Source organism: Centruroides vittatus, unplaced genomic scaffold, assembly GCF_030686945.1.
Source record: "Centruroides vittatus isolate TY-2023 unplaced genomic scaffold, ASM3068694v2 contig_784, whole genome shotgun sequence".
In the NCBI taxonomy this organism is placed as follows: domain Eukaryota; kingdom Metazoa; phylum Arthropoda; class Arachnida; order Scorpiones; family Buthidae; genus Centruroides; species Centruroides vittatus.
Genome location: NW_027122505.1, coordinates 478296 through 491077, shown reverse-complemented (window position 1 = coordinate 491077; position 12782 = coordinate 478296). Strand labels below are relative to the sequence as shown.

General features: G+C 27.6%; 1 protein-coding gene across 7 annotated transcripts in view; it reads left to right on the top strand.

Moving 5' to 3' along the window:
* Positions 1 to 12782, top strand: part of LOC136981616 (membrane-associated guanylate kinase, WW and PDZ domain-containing protein 1-like) — a 99813-nt gene that overhangs the window by 9641 nt on the left and 77390 nt on the right. Inside the window, exon 1 of one of the 7 annotated variants that reach the window (XM_067277942.1) lies at positions 607 to 792. The exons of the other annotated variants lie outside the window; for them this stretch is intronic. Within the exon in view, the coding sequence (XP_067134043.1) occupies positions 624 to 792 (169 nt within the window). The 5' untranslated portion in view covers positions 607 to 623. Of the gene's footprint in view, positions 1 to 606; positions 793 to 12782 lie in introns of those variants that run through there. 7 annotated transcript variants of the gene reach the window in all.

The window sequence follows — 12782 nt, the reverse complement described above, 5'->3', positions numbered from 1 at the left end:
TGGCAATTATCATAATTTAGGATATAGATAGGCTATATTTAAGGCGATTTAATCGTATTATGGAGCATTTAGAGGTCACATGAAAATACAAAAAAAAATATTTGATAAGATTTAAAAATAAAATAATCTGTTTTGATAACAGATTTTTGATTTTTATACACACACAAGTGTGTGATTTGCGTATTTTTTCAATGCTAAACTAACTACTCGAGTCTATTTTTGAATGATGTGACCTTGACGTGTAACCCTAGCACGTGTTGGCATTTGACATGACACAGTTGGAAAACTATCCCGTTTTGCTAAATGCGTTTTTATTTCGATCTTAAATGGCAAATTAGTTAATTTCGAATACTCATTCTTCGTATGAAGTGAATAAAGAAATATATATATATATATATATATTCTGATATAACACTGAATAACTGGTAGTTTACATTTACTATAAAGTAAGACTTGTAGTGTTGATTGATGTTTTAAAAGCAGTGTAAATCTTTTGAGTTTAGTGGTTTTAGAAGGCATTTGCGATCTTAGCTCGAAGGTGATTGTTCCTGGAAATGGGCGTCGAGATTGGCAGTTGTGATTGAAACCACTCTCACACACTGAGAGTTAGCAGTGCTTGCAGTATGGAGAAGTTAAAGCAAATGAGTCCTGTTAAAATATTTGTATCTTCGCTTCATCAGTTATTTTGTTGGGCTAAACGAGGTAGAAAACGTTGTCATCTCTTATATGAGGTCATTTATAGAGAAGAAGCTGATAAGTTGCGTATAAACGACGATTTTCTCACGACCGATGGTAAGTTCAAGTGGTAGAAATGTAACTCCAGCGGTTTATACTGTACAGTACGTTTATTTCCTTGTCGTAATTAATAACGTTTACAATTAGGAATATTTGATGTTCTAAAACAGGTTTTATCTTATAGTAAAGGTATTTCTGACCTGTTTTATTTGTAGTATTTAGAATAGAATCAGATAAGTCGTCCTTCGTTTCCATTTTGAATACATGTGAATTTTGTTTATTGTTGGGGAAGAAATTAAAAAAAAAAAAAAAATAACGATATATTGAATTATGATTGGTTTCTACAAACCTCGTACAGTTTTGGAGGTGATTGTTCACATAATTATTACAAAATACATTACTCCTAATTTTTTAAAACTGATTTTAGTGAAAGTTTACAATTGATACTTTGATTGAAATCATGTAATGTGGGCCTGTACGGAACATAATCCAGTGTTTAAAAATAGTAAAACCAAATGTCTAAACCTGGTACTTTTTGGCCTACCAAGGCCCTTGTACTGTACTACACTCCCCAAACCAACAAAGTTAAAAGTGGTAATTGTTCCGTATTAAAAAAAATCAAAATCATATATTTTATTATTATTATTATGCAGAATTAATTCAATAAATATGCAAAACAAATAAAATTTATATTACTATTACTTAATAATTTTTATGTACAGAATTAATAATTATCAATAATTCTGATAGATAAAAAGCAGAATTAATGAAGAAGTTTTAAATATTTCTCCTCTATTCTATTTAACAAATAAATCTGCACTGTTGAAAACTAATTCATCCAATTGGCTGTATAAAAGTATGTTTGTTTTTGTATTTATCTATGTTATCACATATTTTAACTGATACTGCATTTGGTATGTAACCACAATTCCTTTTGTAGACAAATAATGTAATCAGTAACAAAAGAAAGAATATAACATTAATTTCTAAAATAAATGAAATAAAATTTTGAATGGTGAAAATAATTAGTAAAAACATTCAAATATTTAATGTAGTATTAAAAAATATTGCTTTACTTCTTTGACTAATTAAATCAAATAATTTTAAATGCATAGTTTTACATTGCGATTAATCTAAGAAAGAATCGCTAACCAGCTTAAAACAATATCTTTTCAAAGCTTATTTTATAATGATTAAGTGAATAATCAATACCAGAATATAAGAAGATTATGGCAATTCAAAAATTCAATGAACTGTATTGATTAATAACTTTCGTTTTTTATACGATAGTTATAACAACTTTAAATTATAATTACTGATATTATATTGATTTTTCTTAATTTATCAACAATAATTCAATATTTTTTCATGTACCAGTTTGGATTTCTAAAGTCCAGAAATGATATAAATCACTATTTTGCTATCAGACTCAAATAAAGGACAGAATAAAGAAATGATACATGCTACAAAAAATAAGAAAATATAATGTATTGCAATAAATTTTATATACAGTAGAGCATCGATTATCCGACCCCCGATTAACCGACCGCGTTCTAGTCGGCAAATTCAAATGTCCGCTAGTGATGTGGCACTACAATATTTGGTTACGTCTTGGCTACTTTAATTTTATTTTTGTTAAATTTTTGCATGTTTTAGCTGGCAGCACTGGCTCGACCATGAAAGGGAGTCTAGTATTTAAACTAGGCCTAATACACTATACTAATAATGTATTTTTTCATACTTTTCGGTTATTGACCAACCCCAGTCCCCAATTAAGTCGGATAATCGAAGCTCTACTGTATATACATAATTGATTTGTATTGATTTTTTTTTAATATAAATTAAGATATTAGTTCTAAAACACATATTACTTATTAAAATTGAATAACGAACCTACTGGAACTGGTATAATAAAGAGAAAACAACACCTTTCTTAAATTCCAGCAAACGTTTAACTATATAAGAACGTTTTCAACTGATTCCATCAGTCTTCTTCAGTTACTCGAACAAAAAAAGAAGAAAGAACCAAATTCAAATTTGAATTTGGTTCTTTCTTCTTTTTTTGTTCGAGTAACTGAAGAAGACTGATGGAATCAGTTGAAAACGTTCTTATATAGTTAAACGTTTGCTGGAATTTAAGAAAGGTGTTGTTTTCTCTTTATATTACTTATTTGTTGTAACCTAGTTCTTCAAATTACTTTATTTGAAAACAAAGAAAGCCTAATAGAAATTAAAAATAATTTGAAAAATTTTTGTGAAAGTCTTGATTTGTATATTCTATATAAAAGTATAAAAATCAATTTTTATTGCAAAGTCAATCTAAATTGATTATATATATTGAATTCAAATAGAAATACTTGTATACAGAAGACTGATGAAATTATTTGCATATATATTTTTTAAGACATAAATTATAATCAATACAATGAAACCAAAATAAGATAGTTTATTTATTTGTTTTAATCACTAAGATAAAATTAAAAGTAATTACAATTAATATGTTATTAAAATGAACTACAAACATTTTGTGAAATTTAGGAAATTTAACAAAAATGTAATACGAAACTGCAAAATAAATATATGAATAATGACAATGTGGATTTTCCTGACAAAGGGGGGCAGGGAAAATAAAAAAAAAAACCTTGAAAAGTTTGTAAAGTATAATAATGAATGCAATGTTGTAATTGTAAGAAAGACTTGTTATAGATATTTCTGAATACTATTTGAATTGTCTTTTTATACGAAGTTACTTAGAATTAGGCAAATCAAATAATACTGAGAAATTCCTGTAGTCAATTATTGTAATTTACAACCTTTTCTGGCATTTCTGCTAGTCACCATATTTATAACAACAACATAATATGCATGCTAATTTTATATTTTGTACTATTTTTTAATTAAAACTTTTTAATATTATTAAATATTTATTCTTTTGTTTAAGATACTCTTCGTAACTTGACCTTTTTTTGAATATTTTTAATGTTGCCATTCTGTTTTTTGTAATTTTTAAAGATGATATAATTGAGTATGTGGAAAGGTTACATTTAAATTTTGTTTTAATAATTAATGCCACAAGTTAGTTGACTCATTTTTATTTAATATTCAATGTTCTATGTTTATCTATGATCTTCACTAAATAGAGTCAATTACTTATATGTAGTTTGCTTTTATTCTTGTATATGAAATATTCAAAATGGTAATTTTTGAATAATTAAATTAAATTTACATTTAATGTAAAATAATTTTTTTATGTCAAAAACTAATTATGTAAAGAGACAGTTAAATTTAGAAAAATACTGACTAGACATGTTACACTTTAATTCAATCAGTTCTCTGCTGTCAGGTCTTTTTCAAATCATTTCTTAATTTATAAATTAGTTGGCAATTGATGATTAATTAAGTGATGTTTTGTCAATTGAAGTCAAGATAAAGACTAAGATTTAACAATTATTCAAAACTGAAATTTTTATCTTTTTTCTTTCAATATATAGTCAGTGAATTATAAAAGATAAGAAAAATTAATTAATATTTTATTTGAATCAATTTCGAAGGTAAAAAAAATATTACGTGTCTTGTTGCTTATTCACTCGCATATAAAACCGAACCTGATATATATTAATAATCAAACAATATAGTCAGTTTCTTATTGGGCTATAATAAGGCTAATTAATTATTAATATGCTAAGTAATTTGGACTAGAGATAGACAGTTGTCACCTCATGTTAAATTTAATAATTAGAAATAAAATTAATTTAGCATTTTCTGGGAGAAAATTGAACACAAGATGGCAGCTTAACCACCTGTCTCTAGTCTAAATTACGTACTAGTTAGTATTGTAGCCTAATAAGAATCCTGTCTAGGCCCTTGTGCCACAAACTCCAACTCAAACCAAGAATCCTGTTGTATAGTTTGATTGATGGTTATTTACAAATTCTAGTCAGTTTGGAAGATATTAATAATTGATGAATTTACTAATCCTTTAAATAAATCTAGAAGGCTTCTTCTGAGAAATTTTTAACTATTTAAGAAATAGAATTTACAAAATAATAAAAGTTTTATTTAAAACCTTAAGATTTTATAATTATATGCATTTTGTACAGCAAGTTATAAAAAATAAATGCAAAAATTGATATTCCTGACATATGACTATACAGATGATATGCAGTCAACAATGAAATTTGTTGCCAATTATCAACAAACTACATTGCATTTTATTAAGATATAATTCTCTGAGTGAATTATACAGCAAGCATCTTTTATCTATATGTATGTGTGTATTGAATTCTATTAAAAACAGAACTTTGGATTATAATTATATCCTCTGTAAAAAATAAAACCTGATATGGCTCGTTTGCAATAGAAAAAATTAAATATTATGAATTTTGTAACAGAGCAAATCATCTAGGATTTCAGTTTTAAATCAACAATATCTAGAATGAAGTTTTAGAACAAATATTTTTCAGAATTAAGATGCTGTTTAGTCAAATAAAAGTTTATTGAATAAGGTTTATAGTTTATTTTAAGCCATCTTCTGCTTATAACAAATTGGAATATTCTTATATCATTCAGTTTCTGCATGAGATGACTCATTTTCGAAGGAGCTGCAGTCCACCGTAGCCAAGCAGTTTCATTTCTTGAACACTGGGAGTTCAATCATGGGTTCGCACCTCACCAGGACAGGCTGGCTACGTGGTGTTTTCCGGGTTCTCTCCGTGTCTGTAACACCTGAATAGGGGCCAGTTACTCTTAAAAAGATCTCCCAGAAGGCATCCCCCCCTAGGCAGGTTACCCAAGTGTTGCATTGTCTTAACTTAACCAAACAAACAAACGTTGAAGGATCTGTTTTGTATGTCTATAAATATATAACTAATTGGAATAGGAAACAGTTTAGAAAAAGAACATATTTTTCTGTCTTTTTAAATATTTTAATGACAAGTATTAAAATTTTTTGTCATATTAAATGTATTAATCTTTATCAGAATTAAATTAAGTTATATAGAAATGAGAATGCAGAATTATCATTTAATATTACAGTCATAATTCATATGATGGAAGAGGGAGATTTTGAGATAAATGCAGAAAAGTAAAGTGACTGCTACTACATATAAAAATTTTAAAAAAATATTGCTCTTTCTTTATTGGATTATCAGTTTTTCATGAAATGTAAAGCTGATAATCAATAAAGGATTGAAAACATTTAATTACAAAAGATTTAGTTACCAAAAAGTAAAGCAATTATTAATATTGCATACAATACTATGGAATTTAAACAATTCAAGATTGTCAAAGTCAATTGTTTTATTTTAAATTTGTCTTCAGGCAATTTTTTTAGCTATTTTCACTAACTTCTTTTCCTTAATATGTAAAAGTAACTAAAATATTCTCCAGTAGAACAAATTTTTAAAATTTATTTTGTATATTATCATTATTACCTTTATATAAATTAGATGTGCTGTAATAATTATTTATTTGTTAGATAATTATTAAAAAGTATAAGTTTATTTAAAAGAAAAAATAAATTTTAAATTATTCATAAATTATTCTAATTTTTTTAAATTATACATAATTTTTTTTGCTACGTTTGAAATTATAAGTTAAAAATTTTTGAACAATTTATCAGCATATTAAAATTTAGATATTAGTACAGTAGAATAGAGATGAACATGAACATTTTTTAAAGAACAGCTACGAATTATCCGCTATAATAGTGTTTTTTATTTTATTTTTTTAATTTAGATAATTTCTTCATTTTTATAAAAATAATGTAATATTATTGTAATATAGTAAAGTTCTATATTAAAAATTATTTTCATGATTAGAAAGTTTTTGATTTATTTTATTTTTTGTAAAAGTTTTACGTACAGAATTTTAATGTTGAAATTTCTTTTGAAATAACAATATTTGGATTTACAAAAGTGATAAGTTCGTATCTTTAAAATTAAACTTGCATTTCTGGAAGAAATGTTTAAATGGAATGTTGCTGAATGACATCTTTGTAACTCCAGTAACAATGGTCCTGGATAATATTTTTTCATCAGTTGTGCCAAAAGGAATTACTTCCAGATATAGTTAGCAGCAATATTTATAAAAAAATATTCTCTTTTGCATGAAACTTTGAAGGAGTTATTCATCATAAATGACAATTTAATTATTTTAATCAGATTACTTTATTTTTTTTAAAATTTGATGTATATTGATTGGCAATGTAACATGCTTACTATATGAAATATTGCTTTTTATAATAACCTAATATTAACTTTAATATTTATAGGCTATATATTAAAATAATAATAATATTGATAATTATATAATTCAAATTTTGAATTATATAAAAGTTCAGTAACACTCCACTTAGAATATGTTTAGTTTATAATTTTTTTAAAAATGATTTTAACCTTATTAGTAATAGATTAAGAGTAATAGATTAGTAATAGATGAATTCTGATACTATGTATTAACCACAATAATAACTCAATGAATTCTTATCTGTAGAGTTCTATTAAATTAATAATTTATAAGATTTCTCTCTGGAGTTAGCATCAAACTTTAAATATAATCATTTTCTATTATTCTGTATGTTTATTCTTTCATATGTAGAATATAAAAAAAAGTCAAATAATATATAAAATTTCTAAATTAGAGTTTTATTATGTTATATTTTCACTTGGTAACATGTATACTATAATTTAGTGTTTAAATTTTACAGAAAAATAAAATGTAAATAATTGATGTAATCAAACTTTTATTGGATTTATTATATTCATTTTATATAAATATATAAATATACATATTATTAGACTGTCTAATATTTTATAGTATATATTTTGAATTATTTCATTTGTTATCAGTATATAAATTATTGTAAAATTTTAAGTGTGTTTTGTTTTTTATCTGATTAACTATGATGAATCATGCATTGTAGCAGAGAATAGCTTTTTTTCTTCTTTCATAGGTTGACTAAGTGCAAAAATGATGATAAATTACTGCTGAAATTTAGCCAAGTGTTAGTAGTGCTTTATCATTATTTATACATGTATTCTGCATTTTGTTTGTAAGATTCTCTTGAATGAACATTACATGTTGAATACTTTTACACAATTATTTTTATATATAAAGTTTTCTTATTAAAGATATGCATATTTTATTAGTTTAACAAAGTTAATGGGTCTGTAGGAATCTTTATATGAAATGAACATTCTACTGTCTATTCAAAATGTTATTTCCTGCATGGAAATTCTTTCTTTTAAAAGTGTGGGATTTAGAGATTATTGGAATTGCCTAGAGTATAAAGATGAGAGAATAAAGAACACAGTAGTAGTTTGTTTTTATTGTAAAAACTAGAATTAGGTTGTTATAAGAAGGAAAAAGTAATTTTTCTTGGTTTTATATCATTGTAATGTAAACATCTGTTTCAAACTCTAGTTAATTATTATATTTTTTTTTTCACTGTTACTGATTTTGCACCGAAACTTTTTACTTGTCTAAAACCAGAATATTTTTCAATCCTCTTGATATATTTGAAGTTGAACAAACATAAGTAAACTGAATAATAATTCAGAGGTTAAAAAATAGAGCCTTTATTAATTATTATTAAAACTACTAATTTAACAATCATTACCAATAATTAAATCAGGATTAGCTTTTTTTTTCAATAGTCACTAAAGGGGACTTTGTGTTAGGTTTTTGGCGATATAAACTGTCAGAATTATTGTTAGAAAATATACTTATGTGAGAAACAAAATAAAAATAGATTTCAAATGTTCAAGCTAGAACCTCAGTTTACAGTATAAAAATTATAACCTTACTTGCTATTTCCAGCAGATAATTTTAGTCCTGCATTAACATTTTCGACTCCCAAGGGAGTAGAAACATTAGTACAGCTGGAATTATCTGCTGGAAATAGTAAGGCCAAAAACACACATGCATAAAATTGTGTGGCAGAAAACTGAATCAGCTTTCAGTTTTCTGTTTTATGCTTTTATGCCAGAACACACATATGTAAAAATTCTGGCCGAATAGGAAACACCACTGCCACTAACAGTGCTAATTTTATTAATTTTTTCCTCTCATATATCTATCCCTTTGTACCTTCCATTTTTTCTCTGCTTCCTCTGCTATAATATAGAAAATTTAAATTAATAGACTTGTATTCCAAATTCAAATAAAAAACATGTGATCTAAATACTATATATCAATTCTTCTAGACCTACCTGTTGTTTGAAATTTTGCAGCTATAGCCGGCTATCCATAAATGTTGTTTAAATACAGTGTCTTTATACATGACACTGATGTGGTTGAACGGATTCAATAAACTCCTCTATTTCATTAATTTTTTGTTTTTTCGAGATTGTCACAATTGTAGGGTTAACCCTCATTGCCACCATTGTTAGAATAAAAACCATGTGTCTACTCTGACATCACAAAAAAGACCTCTTTATTGGAGGAATTTTGGCATAAAAATTTTACAGTGTAAAAAGTAGAGACATGCTCTACTCTTTTTTCAGTTATGTTTCAGCCAAAATTTCAGAAAAATTTTTACACTTTCTGTTTTATACTAGATTTTACATATATAATAACAACGGCAAGGCGTATATATATATATAAATAAACAACAACTAACCCATTACATATAAAGATCAACAACTGCTGAATTATCGGGCTAGCAAATGGCTATAGTAATATTAATAATTAAAGTTAATTTGCTACTAGAGTTAGGCGTTAGGTGCCATCTCTTGCTAAATTTAATAATTAGAATTTTAATTAAATAATTTAAATAAATTTAGGCCTAACTGGAAGAAAAGAATCGGCCCGAAGCGGGATACGAACCCGCAACTTCTGCTATCCGTGCAGACACGTTACCAGTTACGCTACCCGGACCTTTGCTCCGATCTTCCCTTCCAGTTGATATAAGATTACCAGTTGATATAAGTCCAGTTGATATAAGATTACTTTAATTATTAATATTACTATAGCCATTTGCTAGCCCGATAATTCGGCAGTTGTTGATCTTTATATGTAACAGGTTAGTTGTTGTTTATTTATATATATATATATATATGCCTTGCCGGGGTTTGCGATGGCCGGTTGAGTGCCTTTGGGAGGACGTGGGCAATTAATGTGTCCCCAGCCGGCATTGTAATGACCGTCGATGGTGGTATGGTAATCTTATATCAACTGGAAGGGAAGATCGGAGCGAAGGTCCGGGTAGCGTAACTGGTAACGTGTCTGCACGGATAGCAGAAGTTGCGGGTTCGTATCCCGCTTCAGGCCGATTCTTTTCTTCCAGTTAGGCCTAAATTTATTTAAATTATTTAATTAAAATTCTAATTATTAAATTTAGCAAGAGATGGCACCTAACGCCTAACTCTAGTAGCAAATTAACTTTAATTATTAATATTACTATAGCCATTTGCTAGCCCGATAATTCGGCAGTTGTTGATCTTTATAATAACAACTCAAAGCCTGATGCATATATGAAATAACCAATGATTGCCTTAAATATCGGTCTAAAAACTGGCTAATTAAATGATTGATATAAAGTAATTTGACATTAGAGGTAGATGTTAGGTGCCATCTCTTAACTAAATTAATAATTATAATTTAAATAAATTTAAAACCTTCTGGAATTTAAAGAACTGATCCGGGCGGGACTAGCCAGTTTTTAGCCAGATATTTAAGGTGATCGTTGGTTATTTCATGCTAGATTTTATGCCAAATTTTACGAATGTGTGTTTCTGGCCTAAGGTTGTAATTTTTATATTGTAAAAATAGAACATTCAACTATAAGATATGATAATTCTTGCTTTAAATATTTTCAAGCTGTAAACTAATTTGAAGTGTAGATAAGTTTAAAAATTGCACAAATTATAGTTTTTACTTCTCTTTGTATCATCTTAAAATATTTTAGTGTATAATAAACCTTTTTTTAAAATTATATTAAAGTAAATTGAATTTATATTAAAAGGCTAATTTAATACATATTATACAGGGTGGGAAAGAAAGTTACTTAACACCCCTTCTACAGAATATAGAATGCACCCAAAGAATGTATATTGTGAGCACATCATAATTCCAACACACATCAATGTCCATAATTCTAACTGTTTGAGATAGGTCAATAAAATTTTTCAACAATCAATTCCTTGTGAAATTCTGACCCTAAATGATCTATCACATGACTCCTGTAAAGGTTGTCTCTTCACAGAGTAAGGTCAAAAGTCACATGGCCTTGTAAATTACCCCCACCTGTGTTGTTTATTTGTAAACAGGAGGGAGAACAAAGGGAGCAGTCAGGCGAAAGACCATTTGCCATATGTTAAACTATTAGAGAAAAAAAAACATAAGAAAATGTAAACAAAAGCGAGATGTGATTGTGAGCTTGACTCAGCGGTCCTCCGCCAACGTCCTGGAAAGCTTCAGATGAAAGGAAGGATTGTGATTGATTGGAAGTTTCTGCCAAATAAGTCAAATAACAGGACGATGGAGAGAGGAGGAGAGCAGGGCAAGAAACTGGACATGGGAGTCTCTAACACTTGGACAACCTGCAGAGCTTAGAGAGAGTGTCCCTCCTCTTAGAGAATTCTCTGGGATGGGTAGTGTAGAGACGAGAATGGACCACACAGTTGAGTCGACTCCATCAGGTGACTAGGCTTCTCCAGAATTTCGTAATCCCAGAAGAGGACAACCTGTTGTTTAATGTACCTCGTGTCATCATCCTGCACATACTATATTTCTAACTTGTGTAATCTACATTCTGAATTTGTAAATAAACTGTAAATAGTATATAATTTGAGTGTGGAGGTGTGCTTTTCTACGAACCAACATAAGAACATTTCTCGAGTCGAAGAACCAACTTGAGTCGGGTATTTGTAAAGATCTTCACTGACGCTGTAGGCAACTGGAGCAGCTTAGATCTTAGATCTTTACTACTCCCTCCCCATTTACATTTTTGTAGTTGCATTCAATGTGGCCATCATCAAGATGGCAGCCTTGTGTGTAACACACATCAGTCTGTTTCCCTGTTCGTCTAATGTGTTCTTGACATGAGTGGATTAACTTGGTTATATTTTATATTCTGTAGCAGGGGTGTTAAGCGACTTTTTTTCCCACCCTTTATTTTAAAATAATATATAAAAAATATATATATAGAATATGGGATGTTTAGTTAATAAGCCTCTTATTAATGCCTAAAACCTTGCTGGGAGAAGGAACATAAAGCTGGAACACCTGTAAAGAAAGACAAGACAAAAAAATGAGTAGAAAGAGGAAGTCGAGAGAAAAGGATATATGTATAGAATCTAAGTTGTAGTTGTATCTTAGAAGATGAATTTGTTGTTACATATATATAATTTACCTTAAAAATTGCATTTTTATAATGTACAGTGTATATTGTAGGAGGAGAATGATTTACCAAATAGTCTAAGATAATAAATTAAAAACCAAAGTATAATAGTTTTAAAAATTACACAAGCAACAGTACTTGTATACTGACTCTGAAATGAATATTGTAACAAAATTTTCATTATTACATTTATTGAAATATTGTATTATTTTTAGAAATTGTTAATATAATTTAGAAAGATTCTAGATATAATAGTTATTTTTTGTTGAGAGCTGAATGCATCAGATTTTATATTCTTCATGTCTGAATAATGAATAAAAGAAATATATTTTTTTCTTTTAGATAGTAAGGAGATTGTGAATGATTAATTCAACTACAAAGTTCAATTGAAATCTTAGTAAATTTTAAACACACTTTTTAGAATATTAATATTATCTACTGTAAATAAATAATAAAACCAAAACAGTTCAAATATGTACCTCATTTTTAATGATGTGTAATTGTTGTTTAATTTAAAAGCAATAATAAATCATTGTGGGGCACTCCTATCTTCATTACTGTTGGCGTCAATTTCATTTCAACCTACAAAGTTTGCGTAATTACTAATAGATGAAAAGTGCTAAGTTATATTTGATTAATATGGTTAATAATAAGTTAATACTATTGTTGCTGCTAATCTCTGGAATAGAACCAAATCCAGGACCTC